Raw genomic sequence first — 17379 nt, 5'->3', positions numbered from 1 at the left:
AAGAGAGTTCTGTAAAAGAGCAATACTTACAGCAATGACTGTATTGAGACATTTGGCGAATTTGGTTGATAGAATGTTAATTTCAGTCCAGAATATTTTAGTCAAACTGAAGAAACAAGCGAGAGAAAAAAAATATTTATTTAGATTTATGAAAAATGAAAAATTTGAATTTTGACACATTATTCACTGAATCTGTTTTTAACAAACATATATACATACAAAACTTGGTTGTTGGAATTTTTTAGTAAAATCGAGCTTCTGCAAGAATATACGAATAAGTATTTCAAATGGATGGTGTGTCCTGGTGATGAGTAAGGGAGATAATCATTTCAAGATAAACATTGGCAGGATTAGAAGTTTGAATTTTAAACCGAAGACCAATAAGACCAAGGAAGAAAATGCATAAGATGTACATATTTAATTATTTTTCTTACTCATTACAAGGATCTTATGTATCATACTTAATGTACATACCCATTGATAAGCCAGTTACTGCAATATATGTACTGAGATAACACATCTCTTATAGATGTGTTGTGTGAAAGCTGTTATCTCAGGATGAATACTGCAGTAACTGGTCTATTAACGGTGAATATATCTTTTATCTTTCACTTGTTTCAGTCATTAGACTGCAGCTATGCTGAGGCACTATCTTGAAGAGTTTTTAGTCGAATGAATTGACCTCCATACTTTCTTTTCCATTAAGCCTGGTACTTATTCTAGCAGTGTCTTTTGCTGAACTGCTAAGTTATGGGGACATAAACGAACCAACACTGGTTGCCAAGTAGTGGTGAGGGACAAACACACAAAGACACACAAACATACACAATGGGCTTTTTTCAGTTTCGGTCTACCAAATCCACTTACAAGGCTTTGGTTGGCCCAAGGTTATAGTAGAAGATACTTGCCCAAGATGCCACACAGTGGGAGTGAACCTGAAACCATGTGATTGGAAAGAAATGTTCTTACCACACAGCCAAGCCTACATAAAGTATGATACACAGCTATCTATAGAATACATGTTTTAATGTGTAAATACTGCCTTATTTATGGGATTGTTTGTGTGTGTTTATGTATATTCCTATAGTCAGTAGGTATATTTGTTTACATTTTTTCTCCAAAAATTTATAAAATAAGAATGATATACTTCTAACAAAAAACTGTATATTTGATTGACACATACAATATAAAAAGTAGACAATAATATTAATGCTCCACTACTAATTTTATGCAGCTAATCAAGCTTATTGTTGTAACAAGTCTTCCCTGAAAAGTGATATACATGATAGTGACTTCTATAAGTTTGTGCTTATACATGAAACCGACAGTATATTATTTAGTTGTCTTCATACATAAACATGTCTAAATATATGTGTTTGTGTGTGTGTGTGTGTGCGCGAGTCTGTCTGAGTGGGCATGCAAATATATGCATCTAAGATAATCAATAAACAAACAGGAATGAATTTAAAGAATAAAAGGAAATTAGAATCTATTCTATAAAATTAGGTAGAGAAATTAAAGAAAAATATAGGTAAAACAAACAAATGAGAAAGAGAAAAAAGAAAAATGAGAGAGAGAGAGAGCAATGTACCTGGCAAGGTTTTTGGCACGATCTTCAACACTTCGTTCAACATCACTTTGCAAAAGAATCAGTTCCCCAGCTTTGTGGAACTGTTCAATTATTTTGGCTGTCAGTTCAGCCATTGACTGGATTGCAACTGTGTAAATTTCCTATAATTATAAATATACATATTAAATGCCAACATTATGTATCATCATCATCATCATCATCATCGTTTAACGTCCGCTTTCCATGCTAGCATGGGTTGGACGATTTGACTGAGGACTGGTGAAACCGGATGGCAACACCAAATCGGACTGGAGCCTGGTGTTGCCATCCGGTTTCACCAGTCCTCAGTCAAATCGTCCAACCCATGCTAGCATGGAAAGCGGACGTTAAACGATGATGATGATGATGATAATGATACATAATGTTGGCATTTAATATGGAATTATAGTATTTAAACAATAAAAGTGTTGGGGGGGGGTAGTAATAACAAGGGTAGTTGGAAGAAATGAAAGGATTGTTCCTTAGTTTATTTATATACTGGTACAGAAAGTCTTCAAATTTTCTAAGAAAATAAATTAAATAAATAAAGCTGAATATAAACACTATTATATTTAAGAATTCTTTTGTCTAATGTTTGAGAACGTTTGTGCTCTACTATTTTATTCTATTTCATTTCCAAGGAAAATATGAAGACTTTCTGTACCTATATATAAATAGATAAATCAAGAAACAGTCCCTTCATTTCTTCTAACTAACCCTATTACTAATATATTCTGTACATGACCAAAAAATGTCTTATTTGTGTGAGCAAGTATATATGAAAAAAAAAAAAAAGAAACTAATATTATCAATGAGAAATTAAAACATGAGCATTTTAAACAATAAAGAGATACAAACATTAAAAACTTTTATTGATATTTACTATTGATTATTTCTAAAAAAAATGTTCAGGATGATTTCAAATAATGATGATGATAAAATCAGAGCTGCCTAGGAACAAACAATTAGAATGAATTTTAGAAAGGTGAAGATTGATAACACTCAGAGTGTAAAAGCAGAATCTGTGGAAAAGGCAATGAAAATAGTAACCATCTCTGAAGTGGATGCAGTAAGCTAACACAAAAAGAATATAAGCATAGGCATGAGATGTTAGCCAGATAGATGGTATGAGAACAGGCCAGAGGCTGTGATAGTGAATAGTAATTACAGTCAATAAAAACTGACCATATCATTGAAGAAAGAAGACAAGATATGATTTTAGAGGGCAAAAAAAAAAATAATAAAAAATGATATAAGACCATAGACTTAGCAATATCATATACTAGTAAAGTGGATACCAAAGGAATTGAGAAATATCAGAAAACTAGTCAAATACCAACTTTATAATGATGATACTTCCAAATTCTTGAGTATTTTCAAAATTAGTTGAAAAGAAATAGCAGTGTATTTCTTTAGAAATACAGTCATGAATGAATTACACAAAAGACAAAAAGAAAGGACACACTGAATAATGTAATCTTAGATGCACTATGTCTGAATAAAATATAGAATGGTCACAGATGGATTTCCTTTAATTATAGTCCTACTTTATCAGAGCTGATCTGGGGACTAAACAAACAACAATAAACTACAGCTTCTTTTTAGTTACATGGTTGTTATATAACTTTTCCATTACAGATTTACTTTGAAAAAAGGCTTTTCCAAAATATTGAATATATTTCACCTTGGGATCAGCTGCCTTCTTCTCTTCATCTGTTGAATGAGTTTCAAAAAACTCCGTGATCCATTGCCTTGCGTTGGCTTGACACTGAAGAAAAATTGCAAGAAAGTAAAGTGAGGTAAACAGAACATATTTTTGCTTTGTTTTGTTCTTTACGTTTGTTTTTTAAAAGGCTTAGTGAGGGGAAGATCAGTGCCCATGAACTATCCGGTGTCTCTCAGATTATCAAGAAGGAGAAAAAAACCTCAGCCAATGGGTTGCTACAATAAGAAACAGCACATCAATCATCATCATCATTTAACGTCTGCTTTCCATGCTAGCATGGGTTGGACAATTTGACAGGGGACTGGCGAATCAGATGGTTACACCAGACTCCAATCTGATTTGGCAGAGTATCTACAGCTGGATGCCCTTCCTAACGCCAACTACTCCGAGAGTGTAGTGGGTGCTTTTTACGTGCCACTGTCACAAGGGCCAGAGTGAATTCCACAAAAGGCAAGGACCAGGTGTTGTTAAATTGGGCAATGGATTAAGACTACCACCCCAAAACAGTAAGTCTTGCGAACAGGCTTCTGTTGTTTCTGACCACCAAATTTCAGTCACAAAGCTTTGATTGATCCAGTGTTATGATAGAAAATATTTGCCCATGATCCATACAGTTGGTTTGAAACCAAAACATTGTAGTTACAAAGCAAACTTCTTGACTGCACAGCTAGGCCTTACAAAAGAAAAGCAAACAATGCTAGTTCATAATTTTATCATTCATTTCTTCCTATATTCTCACAAGTATAAATACAATATTTGAAGTTTACTTCCCAACCACATAGTTTCAGGTTCAGTCCCACAGTGTAACACCTTGGACAACTGTCTTCTATAGACTCAGGCTGATCAAAGCCTTGTGTGTAGATTTGGTAGCTGGAAACCATCATGTGTTTGTGTGTGTGTGCACATGCACACATGTATGTTGGTGCCTGCATGTATGAGTACATTTGAGTGTATTTACCCTATAGGTTATTTTAATACAAGGAGAAAGATAAGTTTGAAATCAGAGGCAATGGTGAAGAGTTCTAGCTACATTTTGTCAAACTTCCATACAGTTGAAATGCACAAGTCTCCAATGTCCAAGAGGTTAAAAAGTATCAGCAAAAGGGCACCCAGAAGTAGTGGCCTAGATCTATCTGGCCTGGCCCCTTTGAGTGTAAGAAACTAAGGGCCAAAACATTTGTCTGTTTGAGTGGGGTTTCTCTTCTGAAGACCTTCAGCTGTTCAGCTATCTTGAGAATTTCTTACCACTTATTCAAGATTTTAGAAATTAGAACCCAAGAAACTAAACTAATAATACTGTGTTGTGCTGCATTGATAGTGTGATTTTGCCAGAGTCTATAGAAGGAACTTTAAATTTGAAAAATCTGACCCCACTTACCTTATTAAGTTTGTCTGGTTGAGCTCCCAGGTGGACATCTGATAAATGCTCAGTAACAAGACCAACAAACAAGTGGTCTTTATCAAAATCTTCTGCAAAACATAACAAAATAAAACAATTTCTTGTTAGAATTGTAATAAACTTCCGCTTCTCATTGATTTTATGACAGAATGTAAGATTCTATTTTTTAAAAGACACGAGATCAATCATTTTTAGAAAGGGCCGGTTGAGGTGAATCGTTTACAAAATATAATTTTATTGTTTCTGGAAAGGTGAAAAACAAAGTCAACCATGGCATGATTTGAATATAAAATAGTAAAGCAACAAACTGTGAAGTATCTTGTCTAGCACTCAATCATCTTCACCATTTCCATTGCTATTAATGGAGTAAGAGATATATCTTTTTTTTTTTATCATTTATTTGTTTCAGTCACTGGACTGTAGTCATGCTGGAGCAACACTCTGAAGGGTTTAGTCAAACAAATTGACCTCAGTACTTATTATTCTTATGTCTGGTACTTACTCTATGGGTTTCTTTTGCTAAACTGCTAAGTTACAGGGACATAAACAAACCAACACAGGTTGTCAAGCAATGGCGGGGAAACAAACACAAACACAAACACATCATCATCATCATTATCCTTTAACGCCCATTTTCCATGTTGGCATGGGTTGGATGGTTTGACCAGAGCTGATTTGCCTTGATTTCTATGGCTGGATGCCATAGAAATCAACCACTAATGACAACCACTTTACAGTGTGTGCTGAGTTTCTACAGTTTCCATGTAGTTTCCATCTTCCGGATTCACTCACAAGGCATTGATTGGTTTAGGACCATAGTAGAAGACATTTGCTCAAGGTGGCATGCAGTGGGATTGTACCCAAAACCATGCAGTCACAAAGCAAGCTTCTTAAGCACACAGCCATGCCTGTCCCAATTCCAAGCAGCCTGGCAATGCCTATATAGATGACATTTTCTATAACGATAAAATGTAATTTTCCAATTTAGAGAGCTAGTGTGTATTATCATCACCAGTGTCATCATCATTTAGCTTCCACTTTTCCACGCTTGCATGAGTCAGACCTTATATATAGTCAACAGCCAGGGTCAACCAGTTCACTTAGTGAACCACTGCTAACATTTGTAGTCATGATGTGCACAGATGAAACATTCACCTAACAAAAGAACAATATAACTTATTGGTCCAGGCAAATTGCCCAACCAGATGACGATGACAATTAAGTCCAATGCTCAACATTTTTTGAGATCATTAATAAACAAATAAACAAATTTAAAATACCTTCATCTTCTATAGCCACTTCAAAAGCATCCCTCACTTTTAGAAGTTCGTTTTTCATGGCTTCTTCTTCTTCTTCTTCCTTGCCAGCATTAGAAGAGTGGTATTCAAGCAATGCACTTAACTTAGCTTCACTTTGTTGAGAGAGCAACCGTAAAGCATCCATATGAGCTTGCCCTGAAATATACAATGTACAACATACAGAAACTCCAAAACCAGACTAAACAGTCATCATCATCATCATCATCATCATCATCATCATAATTTTCACATCCACTTTTCCATACTTTCATGGGTCAGACCAAGTTTATTAAGACAGATTTTCTATGGCCAGACGCCTCTGCTGTCACCAACTTTTGGCTGATTCCAAGAAAGGTACTATTTCCCTTGACATGTTTCCAGAGACGGTTACTTTTTCTGATGTGTTGTAATGTATCTGAGCACTGTATACAATAAGTTCATTATATTATAACACTGGAAATAAAAAAAAACATTCATTTACAACAATCACACTATGTCAAGTTAAGGAAACACACACACACACACACACATATTTATGATGGACTTCTTTCAGTTTTTGTCAACCAAATCCACCCACAAAACTTTTTCAACCTAGGGCTAAAGTAGAAAACACTTTCCCAAGGTGCCATACAAGTAAACTGAACTTGAGATACTTTGTGGTTGGAAAACAAACGTCTTAACCACATAGATATCAATAACATTTTTGAGAATAACAAACATTATATTTTACAACAGCCTAAATTTTAACATGACACACTGCAATCAGCATGCAAGAAAAAATATACCTGAGAAACAAGCTGTTACTCATTTGCAATCACTTGCAGACTTAGCAGCTGCTACCAAATGCTACTCCTTAGACCATTACCACAACAGAATGTGTGTGAGCATACACACGCTTTGTTTACAAATGAAAATGTATTTAATATATGCTGTAATGTTCATATATTTAACAACAGCTGATGATTCAAAGAGTTTCTCACGACATGCTGTTATTCAGGTGACACAAACATAAACAACTACACCACATAGTAGGAAAACTGAATAACAGCAGTGAATCATCAGCTATTTCTAAATATATATGTATATATATAAAATAAAGGATGTCTGTGTGTGATACATATGCATTTCTACAGTTTTCAACCAATTTTCACCAAGCTTTACACATACATTACTTATGTGCCATGGATGGTCATGCACTATAACATTTTGCCCAGAGCTCCCGTGTAATGCGAGAAACTGACCATCAAAAAAAGTTTTTGACATGGGTTTTTCTCTAAAAACTGCAGTTCTCAACCAATTCTCTCCCTTTGATTTCTGCAGTTTTCTCTCCCTTTTCTTTCTCTCCCTATTTATTTCTTCTCTTTCTTTTTCTCACTTTCACAAACTTAGATATGTTTCTCTCTCTCTCTCTCTCTGAAAATTGACTTCAGTGTATTTCAGTTTTGTCATGCGTAAATATCTTCGTCTTCACGCTATTTGTATATTCTCCCTACATCACTTATTTAAAATTTTTTGCACTCCGTCTATTCAAATACACTATTTACATTTCTCCCTCTATCGAAGACCATTGTGTAATATTGTTTCACTTTTATTCTTTCCCCTTTTTTGGATAGACTTGTGACTCGTGATGAAAAATGGATCTTCTATCAAAATGTTAAACATCGTAAACAGTGGCTTGGTAAAAGGGAAAAAGCTCAACCACAACCGAGAAGGGAACTTCATGGGAAAAAGGTTCTTCTCTCTATCTGGTGGGATTGCAAAGGAGTAATTCACTTTGAATTGTTACCACCTTACTGCTTTGTTTTGTAATAGACAGCCCAGATTGAGCAGACCTATCAAAGCTGTTCTACTAGTGACCATCCTCTCCTTTTGCGGGTTAGGGAATACATTATCTAGCCTAACAACCCTTTCTTTTTTAAGATGATATATGATTTGACAGAGATTAGTTACTATTCAAATCAGATAAAGTAACTGCATAGAGACTCAGCTGGCAGCTTTGTTTGCTAATACTTAACAAAAGGAAACTTCAAGGAGTGATTCCCAATCCAATAAAGTTAACACATACAAAAAAAAAACATGACATAGGATAGAACAATCATTATAAATGCAATATTATAAATGAAAAATATTTAGAAACCTTGGTAATCTTCAAACAAAGCTCCAAAATCAAACTTCAATGCTTCGGTAGTTTCTTGAGCAATTTTTTCCTCCATTTCTGATTTCTCTTTAGCTTCCTTCAGCAGATCAGCAAGCTGTGGTGAATCACCTCTCTCGAATAACATTTTGGTTTTATCCCTGATTCCTACTGGATCATGTTCATTGATTGCATCAAATGTTTTCCTCCCTAAACTTTCTAACACATCAAGGCTTCCTGTAACAATGTTTTTACTCTGGAACAACAAACCAAACAGCTAATAAGATTTTTAAAAAGTACACGAAGCAAAACAACTTGAGTATCCTAAATGTGATTTAATCTTTTTCACACAAACCCATCCAAGACACTTTACCATTTCCATGTTACTAATCTGCTCATATTTAGATATTCAAATTGAGATTGCAATCACAAAAATAATTTTATTATTTTGTCTTTGTATTTGGTTTTGTATTCTTGATGTGAACTCATGTTGAAACAGATTTTGTCATATCTTGGATCATCATAATGACAATAATAGACACAAACACTGGACATTAATGACAATAATAAACACAAACACTGGTTCTATTTCAATTCTTTATGTTTTTTTGTATTTGTCAACTGGTTAGCCATTTAACCAATTAACTAATTAACTGTTTGATTACTTGTTCAATTAATCAAATGCAAGATTTCAGTAGGTAAAATTTCCATAATAAATTTATGTAAGAACATTTCATTCTTCTCAGATGTGTGGACTGTATTCCAAACAGTCTACACAAGTAACTAAAACATCAAGCAAGGATGCAACATGCATTTAAAGCATCAAAGTTACTACAAATACTAGATGTCACAAACCCTGATGTGTAATAACAACGCCCACATATATATCAATGCCATAACTAAATCCAAAAGCCTTGATCAGTTGATGACCATCCACAAAACTCAAATAAAACCAATACTAGAATACTATTTACGTATATGGGCCAGTGCTGCTGCTAGAGTACATACAAACACCCTAGACTTTAAAAGACAGATTGATTGGTAAAGACTCACTCACAACCCAAACAACCACAATTTCACAAATATGCTGTTTCTTCTCTCTTCCTCATGTATAGTTCCTGCATCAGTCTTTCAACTAGCTGGTTTCACATTTTCTTCCACCCAGGCCCACCCAATATAACTGTCTCCCCTCTTGTCACACCTACCATGTCCTTACATCCAACCACCACCATCAGATCCCACATTAAACTCTTAATCCTTCCCCTCCAGACCTTGATCCCTCTAGAATTCCCTTCCTAACTACATCAACCAATAGATCAACCAATAGTTTGACCCTCAACTACACTAGTCTCAGTCAGAAGGGCCTGTGCAGGTTATAGATACAGACTAACTCATATAAAGAAAGCAAAAAAAACTTTTTCTTTGAATGACAATGGAGGAATCTAATAAAATCAAGTTCTCCTATTGAGATTTTACAACTAGCTACCCTTGCTAAATGAATACAATTTTTCGCTTACCTTTTCTTGAACTGCCCCAGTAATCTTGGACACTCCCCAACCAGATAGCCAACCACCGATACCTTGATTCTCTGATTTTGACCCTTCTCCTTCCTCTCCTTCTCCAACATCAGGGTTTTCTTCAGGAGGCAAAGTTTCAGTTTTGTCTTCTGGTTTCTTTCCTGTTCACAAATATGAAACAAATAAAACAAACAAAATTACAAAATTTACCAAAAAAAAAAAAACAAGAGACAATATTATTTAATGAACAGAAAGTACAAACTAAGTACAAAGAAAAGCAAAGCATATATTTATATAAATTATATGCAAAATACATAAATTTGTAATAAAATAAATATATCTTTATCTTTTACTTGCTTCAGTCATTTGGACTGTGTCATGCTGGGGCATAGCCTTGAAGGGTTTAGTAGAGCAAATTGACCGGAGTACTTAGTTTTTAAGTTTGATAGTTATTCATATATAATGATGACTAGATAGGGATCAATTATCTGGGTGGGTATCATGCGAGCACTCAAGTATAATCCTGGTAACTGCATCGAGTAGTAAAGAGCACTTAAGATTACTTAGGGTGAGTAACCACACTGTAATTCATCTGATGGGTTAATTCTGGTGCATATTCTGTTAGTCTCTTTTGCAAAACTGGTAAGTTACAAACATATAAACAAACCAACAATGGTTGGAGAACAAACACAAATACACACATGTGTATATATATATATATTGTATAAAGGATCATGGGTATATACACACATACAACAGGTTTCCCTACAGTTTCCATCTACTAAATTCACTCACAAGGCACTTGTCTGACTAGGGCTATAGCAGAGGACACTTAACCAAGGTGCAGCACAGCAGGACTGAACCCCAAACGACATGATTGCAAAGCAAGGTTCTTGACCAGACAACAGAATACTACCATCATTGTCTTTTTTTTAATAATTCAGTCTAAGGAGGAAGGACAGTGACTGTGACCCTTGAGACCTGGCCTGAAAGCAGCATCAGAGTGGACTCAATTAAAGGCACCCCAAGTGTACACCTTTGTTTGCTCTTCAAGTACAAGCAGAACTAAGAAGATTCTTTTGGAATTCTCAGCTGTAGTCTCTTGCTTGAAGAAACCTGGCAGATACACCAGTATCAGTCGATTAAATCAACTCTAGTACTACTGTGGCACCTTATGTTATCAACCATGGACTGATGAAAGGAAAATTCATCCTCAGTGCAATTTGAACTTAGAATGTAAAGGGTAATAACTAAGTACTGCCCACCCACTTCTAAATTAGTCAGAAAGAGGTGATTGGATGCAGCTGTTTTGATGCTGACAATTTGATACAGTGGACTGGATGTTCAATCTGTTTTGGTGACAGTACTTTTTAGCATTGGAGACAAAAACATGCACACAGAAATATACAGATAGAGTGAGAGAGAGAGACATTAAAATTTATTAATTGAACACGATTGGCAAACACTTTTCCTCTCCTCATATACATAAAGAGAAATATGCTCACACACATAAACAGGGAGAGAGACAAACAGAGATAGAGGGGAAGAGAATGAGAGAAGCATTAACCCATTACCTACCAGTGATCTTATATGAGATCACTTAAAAATTACAAATTTCGTAATTATCTGTCAATATTTACACATATCTAACCTTTTTGCTATATCTACTAGGTATATTTCTCTGATATTCAAATGAGGTTTGCTAATTTTTCACCCAATATCTCATTTATTTCTATTAAAAATGTTATTTTGATCATTCCAGCATGTTTCTAAGGCTGTTTTATGCTAGAAATCAAAGTTTCATAACAAAATTCCAGTTAATAGCATTATGGGAGGTAATGGGTTAAAATGTTTGATGTTAAATAAGTAAGCATTAAATCAGCAATACCAAATAAGTGGTGTCAATACTGCTGTACCAATACATCTCATACCCAAAATTAGTGTGGGCTGCTTCATAAACACATTACAAAAATTATGATACAGTTTGAACAATGATATTTAACTTATTAATTTTTGTTGGTGTCTGCAAGACAATGTAAAAACTCTAGAGCTGAAGGTTAGATGCATCTGTTGAGGAACTGAGGAAGTCAGGACAATGGAAGAACCATTCTAATATAACTGGATGTGTTTTCTGAGAGAGAAAGTCAGACAGAAAGTCAGTTAGCAGAGGAAATTAGAGCCAAACCAACAAACAGCAAGAAACACAGAGAGAGAGGGGGGGGGAGTTAGGAAGAGACTTACAAGAGAGACAGAGAAAGACAGTATAAAGATAAACAGATATACAATTAGATAGTGAGAGACAGACAGACAGACAGAAATAGAGATAGACATACATACAGACAGACATAAAGAGACAGAGAAAAATAGTTAGATAGTCAAAAAGAAAGTGATTGAAAACGACAAACAAATGACAAAAATGATAGCAATAATTACTACTAATGATTTATCTCTCTCCTACCACTTATTTCCTTACCTTCTTTCTCTTTTGCTTCAGGTAGATTTTCCATTTCTTTTGCTTCTTTGGCCATTTCTTCAGGTGAAGGTACACTAGTCAAACCAGTCTCCACAGTATCGATAATGGTATTGACACCATCACCTGAAAGTAAAGTCACTCTTTGTATTATATATTCACACATATATATATATATATATATATATATATATGAGATTTCTACCATCCATGAAAAAGTTACAAGTATGTTGTTATAACGGGGGTGGTGGTAAATTTTGTTGAAAGAGATAAAGAAGAGAAAAAAAGAAAGAATCAGAAAAAATGAAAAAAAGAGATATAAACAAGAAATAGAGAGATAAGGAGGAGAGAGAGCATGTACAGGACGTAAGTCTTGGTTGAAACACTTACCTATCTGAGACGTAAATGTGGAAACAGATGAAGCTGCTGCCCCAATGAAAGATGATCCCCAGCTTCCCCATCCCCAGCTTGATGTCTAAAAGCAGAAGAAATGAAAATAAAAAAAACAATATATATATCCACCCACACCCATATACATACATACAAAACTGTGTTACAGAAAGCAATGGTAGTGGTAGTGTGCTTGAAAAAAATATAGATAGATTTAGTCTGAAGAAAATGAGATGACAAAGGTATAAGCAATTATCTTATGAACCTCATTAGCTTACAGCTGTTTCTGCCATAATAATCTTGATATTTTGGGTAAAATACTCCTTTTCAAAGGTATTAAGAGAACACTTCTGAAGGTGATGAATTAGCAGTAAGTTTGGAAAACAGGTGTTGGAAGAGGTTGGGGGGTCTTGAATGCAAATAGTGGTGGATCCTAGTTATCTCTTGACTTCCAGCACCTTGTTTGACATAGATAGCATGATCTGCCTCACTGTATTTGTTCTGGATATGGGTGAGTTCATTTCATAAGTACCTCAGCTCTTATAGAAAGGCTCGATTTGCAGTGGATGAATAGATCTCTGAAAGCAGCTTTTTTATAAAAGTCGGTGCTGATGTTACCTGCTTCAGTTCTCATTAAAGTTCTTACTTCATTCTCTCTCTCTCTCTCTCTGCATTATAAAATATAATTAACCTAATTACATCTTAAGCCTTCAAGGACACATGAACTATCAAAATAATAATGTATTGACTACTCTAATCATCGTCTCCTTATTTCATGTCTGCATATTTTTATGTTTGGCATGGGTTAGACAGAATCCCATGGTTGAGGTCAGTACATATTTATGGGGGAACTACCCATTGAGAAGGGCTGGAGGATCACAACTCAGCATTTTATTATTTCCTGGATGCCCTTCCTAACACCAACTACTTTACAGAACATGTTGGGTGCTTTTATCATGGCACCAGTACAAGATGGTTGTCACTTCCTTGATAAAACTAAAGGGTTCTCACAACCCTACACTTTACTGAGTGTATTGGGTGCATTTTTTGTAGCACCAGCACTACAGAGGTAGCCATATCCTTAACATGTCTAAAAGAACTACATGACTCTGCATGTCTGTTTGCTTACGACCTATTTACAAGTGAGAGGTATGAGTGAAAGCTTGACTTAAGCCCTTCACTTCCTATGGAGCATAGACATCAATAACTGTTCACTGTTCTTCACTCTGAGCTGCCTCTTCTGCTTCTCTCATAAGTTTCTCTGAGGGAAGGCCTTCGTCTACTAGGTCTTGTTGATTTTGAATTGTCATTGATGCTTTTGTAATTTTGCTTTCTTCTTGGTAGGAGTGTTGGCCCTATGCAAACATCTTTTTACTGCTGAGAAAAAGTGGTCCATATTAGTCTGGCTTTTGACCTGTCCGGTATGAGAGGTCCTCCAAGGAGCTTGTGTTATGCTGACTCAGGATCATTGAGATACACAAGCCACCACACAACAACAAAGACTGGACCTTGTGGTGGCATGTGTGAAGGGTGTGTGAATAATAGTCATTAGTGGGGTGAGTGGTATGGGTATTCAGTATTCTGAGATATATACACATAGTCAAGGCAGTATGGTTAAAAATAGACAAGGTAATGATAGAAGACATGACCTACAACAGTGTTTCTCAATAAGGGTTCATATGGTCCTTGGGGGTCTATATAAGATTTTGTTGTCAAAATTTATGTGCAATAAACAAGTTATATTTCTACAATACACAAGGTATTTTAATAATTGCTTTTATACAATTTCTAATAATATTTAATTATAAAAATATAATAGGATTTTTTTAACACCAAATGCCGAGGAGGGGGCCATCCAAGTAATATAGGAATCACAGGAGTTCATAGGTAAAAAAAATGGTTGAGAAACACTGACTTACAAAAGAGAGAGACTCAGGGTATGTGGGGGGAAAAGGAGCAAGAGTATAATGGTAGACAGAGAGTGACAAGGTAATGACAAGCAATACAGGAGGAGAGAGTGAAGGTAGAGTGAACTGAGCATTGGTCCTTTGCAGTCTCCTATACGTTGACTTTGAGATGGACCAGAAGGTTGAGTGATGAGGCTGACACTAGGGAGAATAGAAAACAAGCAGGTCCTGTACCGATGACTTTGAAGATTGGCAGAAAAATGAGTGAAAGGGAGCAGAGAGAGTAACAAAGTGTTGGAGATGCAGCAATAGAAGACTTAGTAGTATATATATATATACTGTACATCAACATCATTGCTTTCGTTACTTTTGATCTGCCATGTTTGCATTGCTGATTGGATCTTCTATGGTCAGCTTTCCACTGTCACTGTGAATTGTCAACCAACATGGTCTCTCACATCAATCATTTTTCACCACTTCATCTTAGATATTCCTTGATTTCCCTCTTCCACAGTTACGACTCTTTTGAGCATTTGGTACTTCTTTATACAGCTGTCATCCTCCATATACATCACAGTCTTCTTTTATATACTACACCTAACTTTACTTGTATTCAATTTTAATATCAAAATTTAATGTGATTCTCTCAAAATATATATATCAAAATATAATATAAATTTTCAGACCTTAAAAGATGAAAACTTTTGTAATATTCAGCTTGATCTCCAATCATTATCAAGTGTTTTAACCCTTTCGTTACTGTATTTATTTTGAGATGCTCTGGGTTTCTTTCAATTACTTTAAATATAACAAAGAATTTAGTAAAATATCTTGGTTATCATTCAGCTAGTGTTAGGAACATAAATTGTGACTTAGGTTTGGTGGAAGATTTTAATTGAAAACTTATGAAAACAAGACATTTGTATTCAGAACAAGAGCCGGTTTCAACCAGGTTGGTAACGAAAGAGTTAATCCTAGATATGTACATATTACAGAACTAGGAGCTTTTATTTTTAAACTAAGAGTTAATAATGTTCTGATGCCCAAGAGTTACTACTCTAGATTTAAAATTAAAGATTCCAAGTTCAAATCTAATTTGGCACTATGTACACATCCCAGAATTCATTAATAGTCTAAAAAAAAATTAAATTATATTTACAGTAACACATCTCAGATATTTACATCTTTTCATCAAAATGTAATGGTATCTCTTGTTACCTACCTTTCCAGATTTTTCTTGGTTTTCTTTTGTGGCAGTATTTTTGTCAGGAAGAGTTTCTTTATTGTTCTCTTCTTTGTTATCTAAAGATAAAGACAGTCTCTTCAGGTTACAGTCCTGTAAAACATCACTCTGGTCGTCTTCCTCGGAGAAGTTACTTTTCATACGATTGTCATCACTTTCATCGGTGATTCGAACATCTTCCATATCAGGTTTAGGTAACTGTACATTATCAACCTGTGGTGTGGTCATTTCACTGGAAATGGTGCTATCAGAGCTCTCAAAAGAGTTCATAAATTTATCGGCAATTTCTTCATCAGTTGACTTAGCCATTTTACCTTTCTTTTTTTGTTGGTTTTTCTTATTTTTGCCTTTAGAGTTTTTATTGTCATTTTTGCCACTGCTTGTTTGGGGTGTTAGTTGGCCTTTCTTGCTAGTGTGTGACACAGGTATGTCGTCACCTTCACCAGCACTAGCAAAGGCTCCATCATCTTCAGAATCAGACATGGTTCTAGAAAAATACAAAAACTTATGTTAATAAAGTATATAATATTGAGGAAAAAATACTATAATTGAAAAATTATAGCATGAATGGCTTTAGGTGATTAAGACACTCGCTTTGACATATGGTTTCAGATTGTACAGTACCTTAGGCAAGTGTATTCTACTATAGCCCAGGGTCAACCAATGCCACATGAGGGAATTTGGTACACAGAAACTGTGTGGAATCCCATTGTATATGTGTGTGTCTTTATGTTTTTGTTTGTCCTTCACCTATCACTTGAAAACTAGTGTTGGTTTGTTTACATCCACATAACTTAGCAGTTTGGCTAAAGAAACTGACAGAATAAGTGCCAGACTTAAAATAGCCCTGTGGTCAATGTAGATGACTAAGCCCTTCAAGGTGGTGCCCTAGCATGGCCACAATCCAATGACTGAAACAAATGAAAGAGAAAAAAGGGTGTGTGTGTGAGGAGGATTTCTAAAACCATAATGATTCTGCCAATCCACTGCCTTTAATAATTGCTTCTCATTTAGGCACAAGACCAGCAATTTAGAGGTGAGGATACGGGGTTAGTTGATACCAGTACTTTACTGGTTCTTTATTTTGTTGAATCCCAGAAGGATGAAAGGTAAAGATGACCTCAGCAGTATTTGAACTCAGAATGAAAAGAGCCAGAATAAATAGTACAAGACATTGTGCTCAATGCTCTAACAATTCTAACCAATCCACCACCCTACTACTACTACAACTAAATAATAATAATCCTTTCTACTAAAGGCACAAGGCCTGAAATTTTGGGAGAGGGGACTAATCGAGTGTTTCAATGGTATTTAATTTATTGACCCTGAATGGATGAAAGGCAAGGTCGACCTTGGTGGAATTTGAACTCAGAACATAAAAGACAGATGAAATGTCATTAAGCATTTTGCCTGGTGTGCTAATGATTATGAAATAAACAAATGGGTCAAGTGAGCAGATTTTTTTAAATTAGAAACCAAATTTTTGTAAGGAAGGTAGGAGAGGTACAACCAAGTAAATTTACCTCAGTATATTACTGGCAGAAATTTAAACGGTCATCTTTTGAACAAAGAGCAAATGTTACTGTTTTCCATAAGGTTCTATTTTCATAATAAATCGTCATATGTTTGTTTTCGGTATGAAGGTATAGGAGTGTTTACTTTTCTTCAGAAAAATCAACATCTCAA

At 35.2% G+C, this 17379-nt stretch overlaps 1 protein-coding gene across 3 annotated transcripts in view; it reads right to left on the bottom strand.

Annotated features, from left to right (window-relative positions):
* Window positions 1-17379, bottom strand: part of LOC106880647 (protein FAM114A2) — a 31140-nt gene that overhangs the window by 10212 nt on the left and 3549 nt on the right. For all 3 annotated transcript variants that reach the window (XR_008265391.2, XR_016244036.1, XM_052972458.2), the window contains exons 2-11: window positions 15673-16180; window positions 12544-12628; window positions 12157-12279; window positions 9684-9844; window positions 8170-8422; window positions 6015-6188; window positions 4714-4805; window positions 3294-3377; window positions 1592-1731; window positions 31-106 (exon numbers count right to left, since the gene is read on the bottom strand). Coding sequence is in view for 1 of the 3 variants with exons in the window: in XM_052972458.2 (XP_052828418.1) it covers window positions 31-106; window positions 1592-1731; window positions 3294-3377; window positions 4714-4805; window positions 6015-6188; window positions 8170-8422; window positions 9684-9844; window positions 12157-12279; window positions 12544-12628; window positions 15673-16176 (1692 nt within the window). In the remaining 2 variants the exon portion in view is untranslated. The remainder of the gene's footprint in view (window positions 1-30; window positions 107-1591; window positions 1732-3293; window positions 3378-4713; window positions 4806-6014; window positions 6189-8169; window positions 8423-9683; window positions 9845-12156; window positions 12280-12543; window positions 12629-15672; window positions 16181-17379) is intronic.

This window comes from Octopus bimaculoides, chromosome 13, assembly GCF_046866305.1.
Source record: "Octopus bimaculoides isolate indiv1 chromosome 13, ASM4686630v1, whole genome shotgun sequence".
In the NCBI taxonomy this organism is placed as follows: Eukaryota; Metazoa; Mollusca; class Cephalopoda; order Octopoda; family Octopodidae; genus Octopus; species Octopus bimaculoides.
Note: the sequence above shows the minus strand (reverse complement) of the source record. Positions and strands in the feature narration are given on the sequence as shown.